This window comes from Muntiacus reevesi, chromosome 12, assembly GCF_963930625.1.
Source record: "Muntiacus reevesi chromosome 12, mMunRee1.1, whole genome shotgun sequence".
In the NCBI taxonomy this organism is placed as follows: Eukaryota; Metazoa; Chordata; class Mammalia; order Artiodactyla; family Cervidae; genus Muntiacus; species Muntiacus reevesi.
The window spans coordinates 47781168-47804531 of NC_089260.1; the positions used below are offsets into that span (position 1 = coordinate 47781168).

The 23364-nt window shown below is 40.2% G+C and overlaps 2 protein-coding genes across 2 annotated transcripts in view; both read left to right on the top strand.

The window, feature by feature from the left end:
• Positions 1–916, top strand: part of PPP1R42 (protein phosphatase 1 regulatory subunit 42) — a 39886-nt gene extending 38970 nt beyond the window's left edge. Inside the window, exon 9 of the mRNA XM_065903162.1 lies at positions 516–916. Coding sequence (XP_065759234.1) covers positions 516–627 — 112 coding nt within the window. The 3' untranslated portion in view covers positions 628–916. The remainder of the gene's footprint in view (positions 1–515) is intronic.
• A 1516-nt stretch (positions 917–2432) lies between these two features.
• Positions 2433–11109, top strand: TCF24 (transcription factor 24). The gene is made up of 3 exons (XM_065902626.1): positions 2433–2495; positions 3293–3692; positions 10996–11109. Exons 2-3 carry the CDS (start codon positions 3303–3305, stop codon positions 11107–11109), a joined length of 504 nt encoding a protein of 167 aa, XP_065758698.1. The 5' UTR covers positions 2433–2495; positions 3293–3302.
• The last annotated feature ends 12255 nt before the right edge of the window (positions 11110–23364 follow it).

A 23364-nucleotide genomic window follows, 5' to 3' on the forward strand; every position in this document is an offset into this window, starting at 1 on the left:
ATTCAGAGGCTGCTTAGAGCAGCAGACAAGACAAGGGGGTGGCCTGAGGTGGCGGGTCTTGTTACATCAGTCCTTTTGAATCTGTTGGGCAACTCAGCAGGCAACTGGCCAGTCATTATTAGCAGTGAAGTACCTGCGCGTTCACCCCAACTCCTAGAGTAGCAGAAGACTCTAGCAGTCTAGGCTAGGGGGAGGCTTGTGAGATGCCAGGGTGCAAAATATAAGGAGCCCTGAGCACCTAAGTTGCCTACCCTAGTCCTGGCCTCTACTTTCCCTCCAATATTGTTATTTCCACACCTCTCCCAACTCACAGATTTTCTTCATTCTTCCTTACCTCAGGGGCACAATCTTTGTTTCTGCTTTCTTTAAAGCCTGAGAAGATTCATAGTTTAGTAACTAATCATTAGCCTTCACTGTTGTTAATGTGTCCTGGATTATATATGTTTCCTACCTGTTTTGGATAACTTTCAGTTTTGAAATAACTTAAATGCTGTTTTTTTTCTCTGTCAATACAGAAATCTCTCTTTGAAGGCATCTGAAAGCTTGCTGACAAAAAATGATGTACGTGAACCTCACCCTCTTCATAATTTGAAAGTAAAAGAAAATTTGTTTGTAAAAAACCAGTAAATTCAACCTTCACTGATCTGAAACGTTTCATTCTTTACCTTTATAGTACTAGGCAACATCATCTTTTTGTGGTTTGTAGCTTTACAGTCTCATTATATAAGAAAAACCTTTGCAATTCCTGTTTGATCTGCTTCTTTATAGAATCTGAAACAGTTCTTTACAATTGCTTTATTCCTCATTACATACAATTTTCTGGGGAAATAAAGATGTGCTTTCTCATTCATCAAAAGTAATCGTTTTTTGAACTCACGGTATTTTGATGTGCTTCTTTATCTTAAAGTGTAAATCTGACTATATTTATCGAATGGGAAGTGAGATGAAAACCTGAGATTATTCTGAGTTACTAATAAAGTGTGTGGAACTTTATACTCAAATAAAGTAAGTGCCACCGTTACTATGTACTAGGTTTGTTATTTAGTCGCTAAGTCGTGTCTGACTCTTTTGCGACCCCAAGGACTGTAGCCCGCCAGGCTCTTCTGGCCATGGGGATTCTCCAGGCAGATACTAGAGTGGGTTGCCATTTCCTCCTCTAGGGTATCTTCCTGACCCAGGGATCAAACTGCATTGACAGGTGGATTCTTTACCACTGAGCCACCAGGAAAGCCCTGTACTTGTTGGTAGCTCCGATTTTTAAATATATGGTAAAGGATGAAATTTTGTCACATGTACAAGAACGGTTTTATTAAGGATATTTTAAATTCGATATTCTGCTGCGATCCCCAAAGAAGACTGACGCAAGCACTGTTTTCAAGGATGCATTAATCACATTGCTGGGAAATATTGGGCGTCTGCTCAAACTTCACCTGTGAAGGCGATGGTTCCAAACAAGCGGAAGCCACACCAGGTCGGGGGCGTCCAGGGCCCGGGCTTCCCCGGGCAGCGCCCCCTTTTCTCAGGGAGCCTGGGCGGAGCCCCTCCCCACACGGCTGCCATCTCCGCTCCCCGGAGGCCACGAAGGTACACCTCGGGCGAGCTCCCCGAAGGGAAACTCCCAAATCCGTTCCAACTAGCGAAACAAAGCGGGGCCCCCGGGGCGGGGGGGGGGGGGAATGGGACGGTGGAGGTGCCAGCCTCGGGAAGAAGCGATTGCCCCTGGGGGAATTAAAAGTACCACAGACCGTGGGCACGCTCGAACTCAGTGCAGTTTACCTCCGGGCTGCTCAATACACTGGTCGCGGAGTCCCGAGGCGGCGGGACTACGCTTCAAGCGGTCACGACGGCAGGAGACGTTAACCTTGTGGTGGAGCAAACCGTGAGCGCGTCGAGGCGGCACACACCACACTCCCTCACCGAAAGTTAAGGCGCGTTCCACAGAACGGCCGCCTTCCCGCCTCGGCCCGGCGCCGGTCAGGAAGGCGCCCGGGGCTCAGCCTGGGCCCGAGGCGGAAGGCCCACGGCGAGACGAGGTAACTCGCGAGGCCGCGCTGGGGTCCTCAGAGCCCAGGCCGCGACTCCGGCCCCGCCGGCCGCCAACCTAGCGGGCGCTTGACGTACCGCGCTCCGGGCTTGACCTGGGGGAGAACCCGAACGCTGGAGGGCGTGACCAGAAAGACGCCCCGCCCCCTCTGGCCCCGCCCCGCCGGACGGTTTGATTAATGAGTCTCCTGAAGCAGAGAGGCTCCCGGAGCTCGCAGCCGCACAGCTCTGCACCACAGGTGCGGGAGGACGTCGGTGGGTCCTGCCGTGGTGATCCCGGCGCCTAGCTTGGCCCACAAGCAGTCCTCGCCTCGCACGAGCCCGCATAAAAGGCGCACCAGATCCGCTGGACGAAGATGGAGTGACCGGCGCAGTCCAGGCCACGCAGACCCGGCTCGACGCTTCTCTTCCCGCGCAGCGGAGCCGAACCCCGCACAGCCCCTCCAGGAAAGGTGAGGACCCGGGTCCGACCCCTGCCGCGCAGTTCCGGACTTGGACGGGTGGCGGGTGCCTTAGTCTGAGGTGAGGCCACAGGTCTCTCGCTCTGGCAGAAACGCCCCGGGCTCCTGCCGTCGCCCCTGGGGACCCCGAATCTCCGGAACGCATAATGCGAGGGCGGCCGGTGCGGGCACCGCGGGCCACGGCGTGTTCTACGAGTTGACCCGCTCCATCTTTCCCGCGGGATGGGCAAGTAAATAATCCAGACGCGCGAATAAGTTCTGAACCTGAAATCTTCCTTCCCCCAGTATCGTAGCCCTCTTGACTAAATTGGTGGTGGAAAGTAAGGCCGGTTGGGCTTCCCTGGTGGCTCAGACGGTAAAGAATACGCCTGCAATGCGGAGACTTGGGTTCGATTCCTGGGTCAAGAAGATTTCCCTGGAGAAGGAAATGGCAACCCACTCCAGTATTCTTGCCTGGAGAATCTCATGGACAGAGGAACCTGACTGTCTACAGTCCATGGGGTCGCAAAGAATCGGACAAGACTGTGCGACTAAGCCCAGCTCATAAGGCTGGTTGGTACCGGGGCCCTCCTGAGCCTTCTAACCAGTCTAGGAATCCTCCGGCACCACCCCTCTCCCCAGACGACGGGAGGCAAAAGTGCCCCCAAAAAAGGTGCTCAACTCTGAGATCGCCCCGAACCACATCGGATGGTCGGGCCGGGCGCACAGAGGGAGCGAGAGGGCTGCGCTCCCACCCGGGCTAAGCTCGACCGGCTCCCCGGCCTCACCGCGCCTTCCGTCCTTTGCAGGGAAGCCGCTATGGACCGCGGCGGCCCCGCAGGCAGCCCCCTGATCGCCAGCAGCGAGCCCGCGCCCCTGGTAGCCACCGCCCGAGACTTGAGCCCCGGACGGACCGGGCCGGGACCCTCGGGCCCAGGCGGCGGCGCGCGCTCGGGAGGCGGGCGGCCGGCGGCAGCGAACGCGGCGCGGGAGCGCAGCCGCGTGCAGACTCTGCGGCACGCCTTTCTGGAGCTGCAGCGCACGCTGCCGTCGGTGCCGCCGGACACAAAGCTGTCCAAGCTGGACGTGCTGCTGCTGGCTACCACCTACATTGCGCACCTCACCCGCAGCCTGCAGGACGACGCCGAGGCGCCGGCGGACCCAGGGCTGGGCGCCCTCCGCGGAGATGGTTACCTACACCCGGTCAAGGTAGGCGGGCAGGGCGCCGAGGAGCCGGGCCCTGGAGCAAGGCAACTGGCCCCGCCGAGTCGGCCTCTGCTTGTGCAGATACCAGCGAGCTCTCACCGCGCCTTTCGGGTGAGGCAGGGGACAGACCCGAGAGCGATCTTCGCCCAGGTCACCGGCAGGGAGGTCCCCACTGCACTAGGTTACCCCTTGACGGTTTGCAGGTAGTGGCTTAAACCCGGGGTGGCTTGGGTCGGGGGAGTCTGATGCCCCTTATAGGATGATGGAAACTACAGGATACCTTTCCTAGATGAGAAGTTTTTCGGGGGTGCCTGGCTCCACATCCTGATAATTTTTAGTTATCAGAGCCTTTGAGGGTTTTAAATTTACATAATTATGTTTCCCCTTGTGATTTCTGTCAATTTTTTTTAAAGTTTCACGAATTAAATACGGTGATGGAATTATCTGTTGCTAACTCACCCTAGGAAACCAATGTTGAAATTTTTTTGTAAAATGAGACCGTTCTGCATCCCCATATGGTAAATTTTAAGTCCATTTTATTGTTAACTATCATAGACTAGGCAACTACCAAGAATGTTCGCAAAACTACAATGAGTTTATGTAATTTTCATAATAAATTGGCATGTATATTGTGTTCGGATTAAATACTATATTCAAATTCTTTAGTGTACAAAATTAGCTGAGAGAGTTCCCCTTGTATAATATTTTTTACATTACATGTAGGTAGTAATGTACAAAATTGGTTGGGGTTTTGTTTAATACAGTTTATATGATTATGATTTATTACCTATATTGCAGTATTTAGATTCTCATCATCCTTTTCTCCTAGATCTAATTGTTTTTAAATATTACATCGATCAGGCTTTCTGTTCAAAATGAATCACCTTCCCTATATTTTCTAAAATTAAATATTTGAAATATTTATTCTACTATTCTGAAGCATTTTCACACACACACAAATATAAAATTAAGACTTTCCCTTAAGTGTATCAATGTTCAGTAAATTATTAAATAATCATTATTGAAATGAAGGTAAAATACATCCTCTAATATTAACTGAACTTAAAATTCTGTGGTAAGCTTTAACAAAATTTACTTTGCAAATGTAATCAACATGATGATACTCAAACTAGTTTAAATATTAAGTGTAAAAATTTGAAGTATCATTTATTCATAATTATGATAGCCTATTCCATTCCATTCATGTGTTATATAACCTCAGCTGGAAACTTATTCATTACTAATTAAGGGGCTTTGTATAACCATTAGATGTTATTAATCTTAAAATTAGATTAATATTAGGTACCTTAGATTGCTATTCAAATGTATCTTTTATATTAGATTTCTTTTGACTTGATATTATACTCTAAGAAAGTTTATTTCAACATTAAGTAAGCTTAATACAAAAGGCATCTGTTAAATGCCTCTTTGTGGGAGAGAGAAATCATATGAGAAATCCAGTTGTTTTTCACTTGTTTCTTGCAGTGCTTTTTTGAATGAGTAACGTTAAAAACATAATTTTCATGAATGCTAAAACCGTAATTTTCATGTAACAATAAGCTTAGCAAGAGTTTTTTTGCCCTAATTCCCATACCAAATGTTTTTGTAGTCTTATAACTCTTTAAAGAAAAATCAAATCTCATTTGTCCTCTGAATCAATTATTTTTATTTTAAAAGACAAATTATAGGGATAATGAAAGATGGTCAAAGATTACCTCTTAAAATGAAATTGAGGGACTTCCCTGGTAGTCCAGTGGCTAAGCCTCTGTGCTCTCAGTGCATGGACGCCAGGATTCTATTCCTGATCAGGGAACTAGACCCACATGCCATAGCTAAAGATCCTGCATGCTGGCAAGGAAGATCAGAGATCCCGGGTGCCACATCTGAGACCTGGGCATATAAATAAATAAAAATAAATACTAAAAAATGAAATTGGTGGTTGAACAGATGACTAGTCTATTTTAAAAATTATTTACTGAGTGCCTGCTATGTGCAAAGCACTGTTAAGAGAGTGAATACAATTAAGGATAAGACTCAACCCTTGCCCTAAATGAACATATAATGGAGAAAAAGACAGAAATACAATAACAGTATTATGAGACACAGGCTTCCCCAGTGCTGCTGCTGCTGCTAAGTTGCTTCAGTCGTGTCTGACTCTGTGGGACCCCATAGACGGCAGCCCACTAGGCTCCCCCATCCCTGGGATTCTCCAGGCAAGAACACTGGAGTGGGTTGCCATTTCCTTCTCCAATGCATGAAAGTGAAAAGTGAAAGTGAAGTTACTCAGTGGTGTCCGACTCTTAGCGACCCCATGGACTGCAGCTTACCAGGCTCCTCCGCCCATGGGATTTTCCAGGCAAGAGTACTGGAGTGGGTTGTCATTGCTTTCTCCGCTTCCCCAGTGGCTAAGCTGTAAAGAATCTGCCTGCCAATGCAGGAGATGCAGGTTCATTCCCCGCGTTGGGAAGATCCCATTGCAGAGAAAATGGCAACCCACTCCAGTATTCTTGCCTGGAGAATCCCATGGACAGAGAAGGCTGGCGGGCTATAATCCATGGAGTCGCAGAAGAGTCAGACTGGACTTAGGGACTGAACAACAACAATTTTAAGAGAGAATGCCGCCCATGCCATAAGAGACTATAATCCTGTGCTGTGGCTATGCAGAGGAAAGAGATTCTGTGTACATAACTGAAACTGTTTGTAACACTATTTTACAGATACTACCAAAATGCTTAAATATTAAGTCTGTTGTTGATTAATCTAATGCCAAAGAAATATTCTGATTATTTGTACTTTTAAATCTACAAAAGGTATTATAACCTTTAGTTAAAGAGTGTTCCAAAATGACTATTTTTCTGTCTTACCACATAGTATTACTGGGCCTTGCTTTGATGATCAAAGATCCATTAACAAATATTTCAATGCCATAATTTTGAATCATCAAAATAATCATCTTATTATCAGTATTGGAGGTTTGGCATTGTTAGCATTGTTGGGAATTTACAGTAAGAGTACCTCAAGGGACTTGCCCATTGGTCCAGTGGTTAAGATTCTGTGCCTTCCAATGCAGGGGGCCGGGGTTCCATCCCTGGTCAGGGAACCAGATCCTGAATACCATAAGAACTTAAACTAAGACCCAGCGCAGCCAAATAAATTTTTAAAAAAAGAAGCTCTCCTGAGAATCTTAAAAAAAAAAAAAAAAAAGAATATCTCAAATGAAACTGGAAGGTTTCAGAGACTGGGATCCCAGAGGATAGCCTAAAACAACACTTTATATACCTTTGGGATGTGAACAGTTCTGATCAGTGCCAGCACCAGAAGGAGCAGAACTCCAAGAGAACAGGGCTATATTTCAGATACTTACATTGTAAGAAAAGCACAGTTGTCCTTATTAATTGCATTACCCCTGGAGAATCATTGTTAATAACACAGATAAACAGTGATTTTAAAAAATAAATTTTGTTACTTTGTTTTGTTATTTTGGAATCTTTTAACTCCAAAAATCAAGAATATATATTTTTAAAGTCTTCTGTTTCAGGTTTAGCTCTGGTTAATTGTATGAGTGCATTAGATTGTTCTAAGCTAATGAAACTACATAATTTTAAATATGCCTTCTTAGGTAAAGTAGAAAATCAGGATTGTATTAATCTACACAATGCTAAAACAGACCATTGAGAACTGAAATGTAAATCAGTCACCTGGTTTTTTTGGCGTGATGCTGCCATGCACCCTAACCATTACTTTATTTATATGTTTATTTCTGACTCCTAAAACTATTTGTGTGTCTACATTAAATTCATTTGAAAAAATTATTAGTAGCCTTTTTGAAAATCCAGGGACACAAAGTTATTTAAAAGGGAACTTTACTAAGTCGCTGAAATATCAGGCAAAAATACACATAAACATTTTTAGGTTTGTTTCATAAATTACATATAAATTACTTATGTAGTGTGTGAGCTTAGTCACTCAGTGGTGTCTGACTCTTGGGAGCCCCACTGACTAGCTCACCAGGCTCCTCTGTGCATGGAATTTTCCAGGCAAGAATACTGGAGTGGGGTGCCATTTCCTACTCTAGGAGATCTTCCCTACCCAGGGATCAAACCCTCATGTCTTTCATTGGCAGGCAGATTCTTTACCTCTGCGCCACCTAGGAAGGCCACTTACCTACTAGCAAGGCTGTAAAGAGCAGATAACTTCATTGGTCTCCACTCTTGGTTGCATGCTTTAGAGTGATTCTCAATACAGTGAAACCCAGGTAACACATAGAACTAACAGGGAGCATTCGGTAATATTTTTGTTTATTTTTGATGTGTCTTAATTCACATTCTCAAATTATTATTATCTACACTCTCAAGTGTAGAATTCTCAGATTACATTTGAGGTTTGAGCATGAGATTTTTATACTCATGAAAATGTGGCAGTAGTGTAAAAGATTGAAAAGCACAGATTTAGGGACTTCCTTGGTGGTTCAGTGGCCAAGACTCCATGCTCCCAGTGCAAGGGGCCAGGCATTGATCCCTGGTCAAGGAACCAGATCCCCACATACTGCAACTGAGAGTTCACCTTCCACAACTAAAAGGCCCTGCATGCTGCAATTAAAGATCTTGCATGCCTCAACAAAGTTCAAAGATCCCACGTGCTGCAACTAAGATCTGGCACATCCAAATTAATTAATTAAGTTTTTTAAAAATAAAGAAAAACACTTGTTTATGATATGCCTGAAAATCTGCACTTCAAATTGATGATCTATGCCCTATACTATTTGCTGTATGTGGTAGTCAGCTCAGACTGTGACAACAAAATATCATAGACTAGGTAGATGAAACAACAGAAATTTATTTTCTCACAGTTCAGGAGGCTGGAAAATTCAAGATTATGGTATTGGCCAACTCACTTCCTGGCGAGAGTTCTCTTCCTGTCTTGCATTTGGCCAACTTCACTCTTTCTCAAAGAAGGGAGCTCTACCTCTTCTTAAAAGGCCACTAATCCTATCATGAGTGACCCACCCTCACGACCTCATCTAACCATAATTACCTCTCCAAATTATCATTGCAGTGGGGGTTAGAGCATCAACAAGCAAGTTTTGGGGGAACAGAAACATTCACTCCATAATACTATGACACTGGATTCTTCAGTATAATGCAGGCATTAACTCTGGTCTAACAATGCCAAATTCAGACATATCAAAAAAATCCCAGGCAAATTTCTAAAATGCTTCATGTTTCCAACTGGTCAAGGGGATCCCAGGAATAGGACCAATATGATACATCCAGAGCATACACGAATGCACTTCTATGATTTAAAGCAAAACCTGAAATGGATTTGCAAAAATAAATAACACAGTCAGTCTTATTACTGTATTGAATATAAAATACAAGTTTGTTTATAGGAAGATTATATAGGAATGGAACATTTTAAATTCCAAGTAACACAGATGTTGTATTTAATCTGTGTTGAAGTTCTGCTAGATTCTGAGCAGAATAATCTGAATTTAGGACTCTGAAATGACCTAAACCACATTGGAGCAAGTTCAGTTATCACATCTGGAGGCATAAAACTCACATGCTTACTTATTATTCCTTATGCTACATTTCACATCTGGAATTCCAGTTGAGGTGACAGTCCCTGTATTTGGAAGGCTTATAAGGCAGGCTTATATTATTCCAGATAAGAATTGGCTCTACCTTATACTTTTCTGAAGAGGTCCAGTCTGATTTAATTGGTCTGGAGTGTGATTTGGCCATTAGTTCTTGTTTTTTTTTAAAGCTCCCATGTGATCCTAATGTGCAACTTGTGTTGAAAAGCCAGAGCTCTTATGAACTTTTTAAACAATTATTTATTTATTCATTTATTTACTTGTTGTATTGGGTCTTCATTGCTGTGCACAGGCTTTCTCTGGTTGTGGTGAATGGGGACTACTCTCTGGTCGGGCTTCTCGTTGTGGTGGTTCTTCTTGTGGAGCACGGGCTCTAAAGCATGGGCTCAGTTACCCCACAGCATTTTGAATCTTCCTGGATCAAGGAACCTGTGTTCCCTGTATCATCAGGCAGATTCTTAACCACTCTACCACCAGGGAAGTCCTCTTGTGGACTTTGGATTGTTAATAACTGTACCTCTGTTTGAGCACCATGGATTATCTGCCAGGCATTTAAGAACATTTCAAGGACCACCCTTTCCACTGGTAGTCCAGTGGCTGAGACGCTGTGCTCCCAATGCAGGAAGCCCAGGTTTGACCCTTGATCAGGGAACTAAATTCTGCATGCCGCAACTCCTGTATGCTGCAACAAAAATTGAAGATTCTGTGTGCCACAACTGAAGCCTGGCAGAGCCAAATAAATATATTAATTTTAAGTTTTTAAAAAAAAGAATATTTCATGGTGTTATGTAACCAGCAGTCTGCCCATGGACATTCACTGGTGAAAGTAGCCTGCTGCTCACAGCAATGTTTACTCTCTGGAGAGTGTGGGACCCCACTGCTGACCTCAAAGAATTGCACTTTAGTCTAAAGACTTATCTTTGTATTTAAAAAAAAAAAAGCAGTGTTTCTCTGATTAGTATTCCAAGGACCTTAAACCAAAATTATATGACCCTCCCCTCTAAGAAAAAAAAATTAGTCCATCCTGAAAGTATTACCTGTGTAGTATATTTTTTCATCATCATCCTGTTTGGAAATTAATTATACTATTTGAAAGGCTGCCCATTTTAAAGGTGAATTTAGAAAAGTCACACTCAGAATAGAAATGTGATGATGACTGAAGGTTAAAGCCTGTGATGCCAGTACAAGCAGACATTTAATCTAGATGTTCTAGCTGTGTAACCCCAAACATTCTAATATTTGCAACTTTCAGATATTGATTTTAGCAGGATAAAATGTTTAGTTAGTTGAATTAGTCGCTTTTCATTGTAATCCTTTGACAAATGTAGATGCATAATACCACATATAACTTTTTTAAACATTTTTAAAGCCAGGGATTTTGTTTTAGGTTGAGTTTAAAGTTAAAACATTGTAGATAGATAAATTTTCCTACATCTAAATATATTTATTCTTCATAATTTTTTGCAGTTCTGGTCCACATGCATGCATATTATTTCATACAGTTATAATCAGAGTCTGGGTATATTTTTAATTTTGCTGTTAGCATTAATAAACATTTTTTTGTCATCACTTAGACTTTGTAATCACAGTTGTTACTAGCTACATAGTATTGCATTTGCATTGAAGCATTAGGGATTTTTAGTATTATTATTGCACACTGTCTGTCATAGATACTAACTTTTGGATTATTGTTTAAATATTCTTTTTCAGAAATGGCCCATGAGATCAAGATTGTACATTGGTGCTACTGGTCAGTTTCTGAAGCATCCTGTCTCCGGAGAAAAAACAAATCATGACAATATTCCAACAGACTCTCAGCCTTAGGCTCTCCCCTGATGGGGGCTGGTAGAAAGTGACGTTGTTGTTTTTAAATGATATGAAATAACTATATTTATTACATCAAGTATAACAAGCATTATTTCTGAAAGTTTTCACGTGAATCCATAGTTGGATATTCTGATTTATCTAATCTAAGTAAATGTGGAATGAAATCTTCAGTCAAATGTAAAAATACACAGCTTGTCTATTCAGTGTGACAGAGTCACTACTATAAATTGCAGGAGAACCTAATGGGAAAAAAAAGAAACCCATAGGACAGCAAAGAATTGTGTATATAGCCAAAGAATACGTGTGTTTTCTGTAGTGTATCTATCACAAGCTCATTTATACAATCTTCCTGGTTTAAAAAAATAAAAACTGGGTTTGTAAAACACCAGTATTTCGTTTTTGTGAAAACCAATCTGTGCTTAAAATTGGTCTAATAAGCCCTTCTAGCTGGAAGGTGCTAGATCATTTATTCAGTTTTAGCTGAATACATGTGGAGACTATTGAGCTATATGGTGATGCAGTAACTTCTATAACTGTTTTTCCCTCTTAGAAAAATTGTTTGGAATAATAGAAATGGTTTGCTTCCTAGGACAAGTCTTGGCCACCTTCTTAGAGGGTTATTAAATATCTTACTATGTTTCCAAATTATGGAATGCACTGAGCCTCCCTGCAGCCCTGTGTGAACAGCAGATGGTTGTCCCTGGGTAGCAGGGTTTGCCACCCTCCCTGCACCCCAGTCACTCCATATCCACCCCACTCTCAGGGCCTGGACTAGGTAAACAGGTTTAGTGTAGCCCCGAGAGAGAGTGGCATGTTCAGGCCTGTTGGGGGCCTCCACACCTCCTTGACCTTCACAGTCACAACCTTAGCCAGGTTCTTTCTTGTCAGCTGCTGTTCACAGTGAACCTACTTGACCCTTATGAAATAGAAGTCCTTTCTGACTTGGGACTTCTGGGGCTGATCTGTACCTTGAAGAGGTCTAAGGACACAGAGTGACCATCCTGAGATGCAGGATGCTCCGATTTGAACCCACAAGCAGGAAAAACCCTCTGCTCTGGTTCTCTCCCACTGCCCCGCACACGAGGTACCCAGGGAACAGCTCTTTTGCCTGATTGAACCAGTGGTTTCAGTTCTGGCAAGAGCTTGGTGATCCTAACTGAGAAGTGGAGATATCTACCAGGGAACACATCGAATCTCAAAACAACAGAGTGTAGTAGAGACACTTGTAAAAAAAAAAAAAAAAAATTATCAGTCTCTTTTGTTATCTTTGCTGATTTAGATTCCCTTTTATCCTTTTTTCATTTTTCTCCTCACTCTTCACTGTCCAAGTGTGTAAAGGTCATTCATTTCTTGATAAACCACAGTTTTAAAGTTGCTGGGTTTGGTCCAAGATTATTAAATAGAAATGTGTATGAATGGCCTTGGTTGAATTAATATAGCAACTGAACTACCATTTCATTTCCTCCTCCATTTAACTCCAGCTTTTGGAAGTGAAATGAAATAAAAGACTATTTGAAGGCAAAGTTGATTTGAGGATGATTGTGTCTTGGCTCATGTCTGATAGTTTGTAACTTTTATTTTAATGTGAATATACTTGTTGTAATGTGACCAAAGCATGTCTTTAAAAAGAAAAGGCATACGTGTAACTATATGGCTGATTCATGTCAATGTATGACAAAACCCACTGAAATGTTGTAAAGTGATTGGCCTCCAACTAATAAAATAATATTAAAAAAAAATAAAATAAAAAGAAAAGGCATATAATAAAAAATGTCTACATATTAACATGTAGCAAAAATGTTTGTATATTTAAATATTTGTGAGTATACTTACCCACTCATATGCCATTGAAAGGAATACAAAATAAAATGAGATGGATTCAGCCATTCATTATTGTAAATTATTAGAATAAAAAAGTGCTAAAAATAATCTTTTCTCTTAAGGAATGAAATCAGAACTTCTTTAAAGTTACCTGGAACTGAACTGAAAACACTAAATGTGATAGTAAGAATTTCAAGGGGGAAAATGCCATTTTTAAAGCATTTAGTTGGGGAATAATTATGATTTGTGTTGAATTATCAGACTTTTCTAAATCCTCCTTCTAAATTGTTAGTCATTGTCTTAACAGTATTACTTCTTTTTTTAACAGTATTACTTTTTATTTCTTCTTGTCCAGTTATAAATGTCTTAATTCCAAAGAACTATAGTTCTGTCATGAGCTTTATAACATTTTATTAAATTGCTAAATAGGGTAACAGCATTTGGTAGGTTGGAAAACTTGAGGTGAAATTGCATATTTTCACCCAAAGTTTAAAAGAAGCATGCTGTTTAATTAATGGTACCTCGTCAAGATAAAGGATATTACTAAAATAAAATAAAGCACCAATTTGAAAAGTAATTTAGTCTGTTATATCTATCTCTGCAGTTACTTAACAGATACCTATGGCAACACTTGAAAATCTTTCTAGAAGATAGATACCTACTTGGTATTAGCTGCTTCACCATGCTGTCTTTAGTGGAGTATGTAATATGGAGGGAAGAGGGTATACAGGATCACCGTATTATCCCGTAATCTGCAAGGGAAATCCTCCCTTCGGTGTCTTCAATCACTCACCTCTCTCAGTGATAGTCATATATTTACGATTCCTCTGTAGTGATAACTTGGGTGGATAAGGAAATACCTTTTTAGAAGCATAGCCAGTTCTAATAGACCTTTAAAATATTTATTGCTTCTTTTTTTTTATTATAAAAATGCTTACAGTGCAGTTTGTATGTCAATTATACATCAGGAAAGCTACATTAAAAAGTATACACATACCTGTTTTGTTTTTTTGTTTTTGTTTTTTTACATACCTGTTTTAAAAAATAAACTTAATAGCAAAAAGGAATGAAGAGGAAAAGTGAAAGTCTCACAGTGGAGGTGGTTGTTTAGAATAGAGTGAAGATGAAAGTATCTGTTTCACACATTATTTGCTGATAGAAAATACTGGTTTTAGGGACTTCCCCGGTGGTCCAGTGGCCAGGACTCCATGCTCCCAAAGCAGAGGACCTGGGTTTGACCCCTGGTTGGGGGAACTCAATCCCATATGCCACAACTAAGATGCAGCGCAGTCAAGTAAATAAAAATAAATATTTTTTTAAACTGTTTTTACATTTTGATAAGACTTTTTTGATCCAACTACTTAATCTGCAGTGTTATTGATATCCTAAACAGTAATTTTCTTATTTATTCATGGCAAATTTATTTAAAGTAAGAAAAAGCTGTAAGAAAAGAAAATAAATGCTAGTTGTCCCACTGAAATGCACAGTATTTTAGTTGAAATTGCTTTTTAGGTTAAATTATTCAATAATTTTTCCTTTTTCCAAAGGGTCTCATTTTATATTCATGAAGGCAACTAGCCAGTTATTATCAAAAAGAAAGTTTTCAAGCTCTAGTAAGATCTGTTTTTTAGGTTTAGTTTTTTGTGTTCGTTTGGGAGCAAAATGGGGTGGGTTATAGGGGTAATTCTATGTATATTTTCCAGCAGTATTTAATCTTTTTCGTTAGTCTTCAGTGTATCAATAGTGCCATTCTGAGGAAATAATCCAATCCAGACCAAACATCTCCACCATGGCCAACATAATTCCATTAGAAATCAACACATGAATTGTATTTGGCATCTTTTAAGACACTTTGCATGCTGGCTGTATATAAAACTATATTCTTAGCTGGCAGGGAGAAGAAATGATAAGTCAAACAGATTGCTTATGATCCAAATTCATATATTAGATACCTTGAGAGGGCAGTTTAACCTAAATGCTCTTTCCTAGCTCTGTATAGGGTATTACAAATAATATCAATCATGTATTTTATTTGAAAAGTTATAAACTTCGACTCTTCTAGCACTGCAGATTGTCTTAATCTGATGACAAATTCTTTTTTTTTCCTTAATCATTGCTGGATAATATGGTACCTAGTTTCCCAGATAACTTAGAACTAGTAGTACACTATTGCTGTCTTTCTCCATGGTACACACTTTTGATTTTTTAGTTTTGTTTTTCTTATAACCAAAAATATACCAAAGCTGGAACTTCCTTGATAGCTCAGCAGTAAAGAATTCGCCTGCCAATGCAGGAGGTTCAGGTTCAATCCCTGGGTCGAGAAGATCCTCTGGAGAATGAAATGGCAAAATAAAATTTTAAAATAATGGTGTGTGTCATTAAAAATATAGAACAATATTACAAAGATTTCCAACCTTAAATCAATACAAAAGAGTAAAGCCAAATAAATGGAAAATGTACAAAATCTGACTCCTAAAGAAGCACTAAGGGAATACTACAAAATTGTATATCTCAAAAAACAGTACTTTTATTTTGCTGCACACTGGTAGCTGGCAGTCTTATATGTGGCTATTTTATTGAAAAAAATAAATGCCCCTCAAATCCTGTAGATTTGCTTTCTATAAACTTTGAGTACAGCACAGATGGTACTGCAGCACAGTTGGGAATGAGGGACATTAAATATTCTTGCCCAACTACATAAGCCCGGGAAAGGCTTCCCTTCCTATGTTTACACAAGCCTTAGTTTCAACTCATAAGAGAAGCCAGTTCAGTGAAATATACCTCAATCACTCGGACTTTCATTACAAATTATACCACAGCACATAGCTGTCAGAAGCTTTTAAGTTATAAACTGAAGAATAGTCTTAACTATTAGGCTTAAAGATTATGTCAATAGTCATTTCCTGTACACAGGAATGTTACTGAAGAAATAAATGCATGTATTCCTGCCCTCTCTGGACCAAGAAGTTGTCCATGGGGAGGTCTGGGGATGAACTTAAATCACTTGTCTCCGTTTTTATGGCCATTAAAAACCGGGGGCCTTTTAAAACAATGTGAGGTCTAAATAAGAACTGATTTTAAATGTTCTTATTTTCAAATAAGTTCTGAAGTCACTTAATTTACAGCCTTCAAATGTGTGCTATTATAAGGCACCTACATGCTTTACATACTTATCTATGTAAGTATGTCATGCATGTCATAATTTTTAAATTATATTTTTTAAAGGCCCATGCAAGACTGCCCTTACTGTGTGTAGCACATCTGCATCTCTTGCTGACAGTAAGCCCCTAGACCAGAGCCATCTTGAAACCAGGCAATAATAGCAAGTGAAAAAAGTGGGGTTCAACAGCAGAGATGTGCTACAGTCCATGAAGTCACAAAGAGTCAGACACAATTTTGCAACTGAATAACAACAACAATGGCAGAGACAGGAGAGTCAAGAGAGGGGAGAGGTGAGAAGCAGGAAGCTATTCCCAGATCCTCCTCTAAGAAGGAGGAGGCCTGTTCCACCCATGTTCAGTCAGGCTACAGGTGTGATGTTCCGGGACATACACGAGAGACTGCCTTGAAAGGAGCCTGACTTCCAGCTAAGACCAATTCATCACTGTGGTAAGCACCAGGCTTAGTGTTTGCCCTCCACACACTGCCCCTTGCCTTTTCTCCTCTTCCCCTGAGCTCACAGTTGATGTGAAATGATAGCTAAAAAGGGCTTCCCTGGTTGCTCAGCTGGTAAAGAATCTGCCTGCAATGCAGGAGACCCTGGTTTGATACCTGGGTTGGAAAATCCCCTGGAGAAGGGATAGGCTACCCACTCCAGTATTCTTGAGCTTCCCTGGTAGCTCAGACAGTAAAGAATCCACCTGAAATTCGGGAGACCTGGGTTCAATCCCTGGGTTGGGAAAATCCCCTGGAGGAGGGCATGGCAATCCATTCCAGTATTCTTGCCTGGGGAATCCCAAGGACAGAGGTGCTGGCAGGCTACCATCCATGGGATCACAAACAGTCGGACATGATTGAGTAACTAATCACAGCACAGCAATAGCTAAGAAAGTACACGTAGGCAGCTCAAAGCAAGTCAGGTTTGTCTTTTCTGCCTGGTTAGATGTTAGAAAAAGGGTTAAAGATGATAAGGTGAAGCGTGACACAAAAACCCAAGAAGCTGGACTTCCCTAGTGGTCCAGTGGCAAAGAATGCACCTGCCAGTGCAGGAGACATGGGTTCGATCCCTGATCTGGGAAGATCCTACATCCTGTGGAGCGACTAAGCCCATGTGCCATAACTACCGAAGCCCAAGTGCTCTGGAGCCTGTGAGCCACAAGAGAAGTCACTGCGATGAGAAGCCCGCGGACCACAATTAGAGAGTAACTCCCGTTTTCTGCAACTAGAGAAAGCCAAAGTGCAGCAACAAAGACTCAGCACAGCCAAAAATAAATAAATAAAATTTTAAAATAAATGAATAAATAAAAACCAAGAAGCCACAAAAGAAAAGCTGGGTAATTTTGACTATGTAAAATTAGTAAAGCAAAAGAAAAAACATATGGTAAAAAGCCCCCCCCCCAAAAAAAAACCTTGGGAAAAAAGCCACAACAGATGATAGCCATGGTAGTAATTTCCTTTATATACTGCAGCTCTCAGAATTTAAAAAGACCAGCTACTCAGAAAAATGCCACAAATGATACAAGTAAGAAGTTCATAAAAAGAAACCAAACACCCAGTATCTTTATGAAAAGACACACAAACTCACCTAAGATAAGAAATGTAAATTTAAAAAGCAATGAAATAAAATATTTCACCTATCTGAATGCTATAAACTATCCAATTACAAAATAATTAAGTCCTGGGGATGTTATATACAGTATTGTTATATACAGTATGGTAAATATAGTGATATCTGTATTGTATATTTGAAAGTTGCTAAGAGAGTAGATCTTAAAAATTCTTAACACAAGAAAAAAATTATAATTATGTGAGGTGATAGATGTTAACTAAACTTGTGGGAATCATCTTGATATATATCATTATGTAATACCTCTTAAACTTATATAGTGTTATATGTCAATTATATCTCAATAAAACTGGGAGGGAGAATGTGTAAGTGATGATGACTAATTTTTCTGGTATACTAGAGTTAACTTGTTTTAACCATAATGCTTGAGTATTTATGTTTTTGATGAAAATTAATATTTGTCATTTTTATCCTCCTGCTTTTTCTCTCCCAGGTTAAACGGTAAAATGTGACCAAAAAAGAATGACACAAATATAAAATACCCATTTTTAGTGAGGGTGGGGAAATGATGGTTGTAGCACTGTTGGAGTATACAAGCTTTTAAAATACAGTTTCACCATCTCTCTCAATATGGTAAGTGTATACACCCTGACTTAGCAATTCTACATTAAAGAATTTGCCTAATGATACACAGTCATAAAAATATATAACAATAATTACTGCAGGTATTCATCATCTTTTGTCTCATCATTCGTATACTTAAAAGTTTCCCCTGCCTTCTGTACTGGCTGCCCCCAAGTAACCTACCAAAAGTGCAAACCTGAGGATGTAATGTACTTGATCAAATCCATTCAATGGTTCCTCATTGTGTAAGAGCAAATCTAACCCCTTAACCTGACTTATGAAACCTCTGTCTGTATCACTGCCCACAGTCCCCTACCACTGCCTATTTTACACTTTGTGGGTGTGTGTATGCCTGTGTGCTCAGTCATGTCCGACTCTTTGTGACCCCATGGACTGTAGCCTGCTAGGCTCCTCTCTGTCCATCGGATTCTCCAGGCAAGAATATTGGAGTGAGTTGCCATTTCCTACTCTAGGTGATCTTCCCGACTCAAGGATCAGTCGTCATCTCTGTATCTCCTGCATTGGCAGGGGGTCCTTTACTACTGCGCTACCTGGGAAGCCCAGCCATTTTATACTTCAGGTTATAGTAAACACACACACACACACACACACACACACACACACACACACACACACACACACAGCTGTTTCATGCTTCAGTGCTTTTGTTCATCAATCATCAGTTGGTCCACAAATATTTTCTTAATACTATGGCATGCATTGTTCACTGCTTGTCCTATCACTTAGGAATTGCATTCAGCTGCTAATTAGAAAGTCTGAACCATATTGGCTTAAATAAATTAGGGCTTTATTCTCTCCTGTAAAAGAAATCTACAAGTAGGAGGTCCAGGGATGGTAAGATGGCTTTGTAAATTTATCAAGGGCCAAAGCTTCTACATATTTCTCCTTTGCCAGAAGTGGGTTACAAGGTCGCCCCTAGGTGTAAGGAAGGTGTATCTATCAGTTTGGGTTTGGGATACTATCTGCTCTTGCTCAGTTAAAAACAGTCAGGCTTCTTAACAAGTAATTAGTGACTTTCATCACTGGGATGAAACCAACTTGAGCTGGATTTCTAGGAACAATTTCCTAAGTCATTCCATGGAACTGGGCTGCCAAAGCAGCTGAACCTTCTGCCACGACCTGGACTCTGCCTGCCCAGTGGAAGCTGACTGACTAGAAGCATGCAGCCTTTGCTGTGTAAAGGCAGGCACAATGGATACCTCGCAGCTTGCTTTTCTCCTCATGTAGCTCAATTTAGAATCTGGGTTTTACACAAATGTGTTTCATTGGCAGGATCTAATTCACATCCAGAATCTAAGCTGCTAAAGAGTTTTGGAATGCTATGTAATACTTAGCTTTTCATCCTCTGACATATAGAAACAGATAAAAGGAGGCTGGGGAAGCAGGCAAACAGATTGAAACAAGAGGCTTAGCCCTAGGACTAGGCACATAACACAAACAAAATCAGAGTTTCATTATCAGGGAAGGAAGCTGGGGATGGATACAGGATGGTAACAAAGAACCGGACCCAGTCTTAAGAAATCAAGGAAGCCTTCCTGAGAAGGCAAAGAGGGACAAGAAGAGCATTCTAGTTATAGGAAAAACCAAGTGAGAAGAATGTGCAGCTTTGAAAGAAAGTGCCTGGGGAAGAAGGATGGGTATTTCACATGTATTATCACATTTAGTCCTCACAGAAATCTTAGGAATAAGTTATATTATTCCCAATTTTCAAATGAAGGGAGACTTTTAAATGTACATTAAAGGATTTGGATTTAAGGGTAGCCAGAAATCTTGCATAGAAATGCAGAGGTATTGGGTATCAAGGAGCTATTCATAAGCAGAGAGAAAAGTACAGATTTTCAAACAACATAAAACCCCATAACTATAACTAAAAAATAAAACAGACTGAGAAAAGTTATTGGCAATGCATGTGACTATTAACTGACAAAAGATTAGTATCCAGTATATAGAAAGAAATCCCATAAATCACATTTTTTAAATTACAGATATTTCAATAAAAAACTGGGCAAAGCTCTGAAGGCTATGGTTTACAGAAGAGAAAACCCAAATGATTAAAAATGTGAAAAAAAATTAAGGGAAAAGCAAAACATTTATAAAATTATCTTTTCAACCTCATAGCAAGTGAAAATTAAAATAACAGTTAACACCATTTCATATTTATCACATTGACAAAATTGTTTAAATTCTGAAAAGAGCAAGTTTTGACAAGGGTTTAGAGCAACTATTTGGAAAGCAACTGACTATTAAGTATGAAGATGAATTTATCCTTGGATCCTTAAACCCAGCAGTTCAGGCTCTAGGGACAATGGTGTGTTAGGAAAGCTAATTGTTAATTATTCAAGCATTCAGATATCTTGAGAGTCAGTTGTTAGTAGCTTGAAATCACCATGATATATTAACACCAATATATATATATCATGGCGTTGTTTTCGTCGTTTAGTTGCTAAGTCGTGTCTGACTCCTTCGTGACCCCATGGACTATAGCCCGCCAGGCTCCTCTGTCCATGGGATTTTTCAGGCAAGAATATTGGAGTGGGTTGTCACTTCCTTCTCCAGGGGATATTTCCCACCCAGGGATCGATCTCACGTCTTCTGCGTTACAGGTGGATTCTTTACTGCTGAGGCACCAGAGAGGCCCAATTAACAGCATGGATATCTGCAAATGCTAAAAATAAGGGGTTTTTTTGGGGGGGGAATTGGGTTTTGCTCTTTTGTTGTTGTTTTTTAAGCTCTTATTTACCGAAACACCAGCAGACATAGAGAAACTCATGCCTAAGTACAAAGAGACATCGTAGGAAAAAACATTCAGAATCTCCACTGTATTTACATTTAATGGGGTGTTAATTTCAGGACATAATTCGTATTAGATCATCACAGAGGTACAATAACATCATACTTTAACCTTAGCTTGAATTTTTCAATTACTTCCACATTCTCTACTCTCTATGTAGTCATTCTTAAACAATTGTTTTTAAACAGTAAGGAAAGTATATTATTTAACATAAGAAGAAGCTGGAGAGGCTCCCTGGCTGCTTAACTTGCTGACTATTTTTAAGTTGCTTGGTTCTTTCCCTTCCCATTTTGCCATCAACGGAAGCTCCCCTCATTTAACAAGAGGGCTGCGACGATGCCAGGAATTCTTTCACTGATGATCGATGGTGATCATATGTAGGGGATGAAAAGCTGCTTCTTCCCACATGTGCCTTTTCGTCAAAGAACAAAACTTTCCCTGAATTCCCCTAGCAGACTTCCCTCAGGTCCCATTGGTCAGCTTGAATAATTTAAATTTTAATTCCACTACATTCAGAATTTGTCATAGGATTGAAGCAGTTGTTTGCAAGCCTTACTCTTCGCATAAAAGTTAAATTTTTAAACAGAAAAGGAAAACCCTAGAGTCTCACACTGACAATTAAAGCCACTCATTATTTTAGATCCGGGCAAAAATCGTAAGTAATTTAGGTAATTTTCACTGAAATTATCTCAGTAAAGTTCATGTACTTCAAGTGTTTAAGAATCAACTTTCATTCAGATCAGTGCCCTATTTTCTGACAATTTAATGTATTTTTCACAGATTTAGAACTTTAACCTTGACGAGAGGTATAAATGCTATGATTATCTTAATGTCAATATTATGTTTAAAAATAATCTTGCCGGAGGTAAAAGGATCATATATATGAAAGTCATGCAGTTATGACTAGGGTCATTTACATTTCTCTTGCTTAACTCTATTTTGACATGCCAGGGAAAGCACAAGCATATGGTTATTATAGCCACTTCCTTCCAATTCCAACCTCATTTTCTGCTGCAAACATCGAGGGGAACCAGGTTCTCCGAGTCATTCACTAATATGAAAAAGGACTGAAGGCCAAATGTATTAATTTACTAATGAGATTTACATGTGGAAGTGCAGATGATAGATTCTGACAGCTTCTAAGGAAATAATACCCTGTATGCCCTGAATCCACATATATGTCTATCGAATGTAAACTTTCTAAGATAATCCAAGTTATGTTGTCAAAAAATAGCTATTTTTTTAAAGTTACATTTGGATAGACCATTATATTTAGGGCTTCCCAGGTGGCACAGTGGTAAAGAATCCACCTGCCAATGAAGGAGATGCAAGAGATGAGGATTCAATTCCTAGATCGGGAAGATCCCCTGGAGGAGGAAATGGCAACTCACTCCAGTATTCTTGCCTGGAAAATTCCATGGACAGAGGAGTTTGGAGGGCTACAGTCCATGGGTTTGCAAAGATTCGGACACAACTGAACACACACGCACACACACATCATTTAAACCATGAAACTTTCCCTTTGAAGTGGTTTTAGTTGTATTTGCAACTGATAGCTAATTTCAGTAACCTAGAGACTGGCAACCCCTAAGATGGTGCTCCTTGCTGGAGAACATTGAACAGTTATCATGATGTTAATAAGGGGATGATGGCTGAAGGGGGCAAATCTTCAAACAGAAAGGGGGCAAATAGAAATGGTATATTTTTGCAGTCAGAAGAGAAAATGTACTATTTTAATAATTTTTCAACTTACTTTAATTATAAAATTGCATACACACAATAAATATCCAAACAGTAGTTAACGGTATACAAAAAAAAAATTAAAATATCACTTTCCCTCCAAAACCAACTAGAGACATACATTGCCAACATTCCTTCTGAACCTCTCAAAAAATATATATAGCTGAATAAATGCATGTTCTTTTTATTTAGGAAAAAAAACAGGATTTTACTAAACAGCTTCTGCATCTAACTTTTAAAATTTAACATATCTTGAAATAATTTCCAAATCAGCAAATACAGATCCATTTATTTATTCAATCAATAGCTATTTATTATGTGCTAGAGACTATATTAGGTACTAGGAATAAAATGGTCAGCAAAACAGACTAGATGCTTCCTCTCACAGAATGTATATTCCAGTGAGGGCAGCAAAAGTATAGATTTCTTTCTTTTTTTTAATATAACTACAGATTATGAAGGAAACAAAAAGGGATATGTTTTACAATGGACCCACTTTAAATAAGTGGCTCAGTCAGTAAAGAATCCA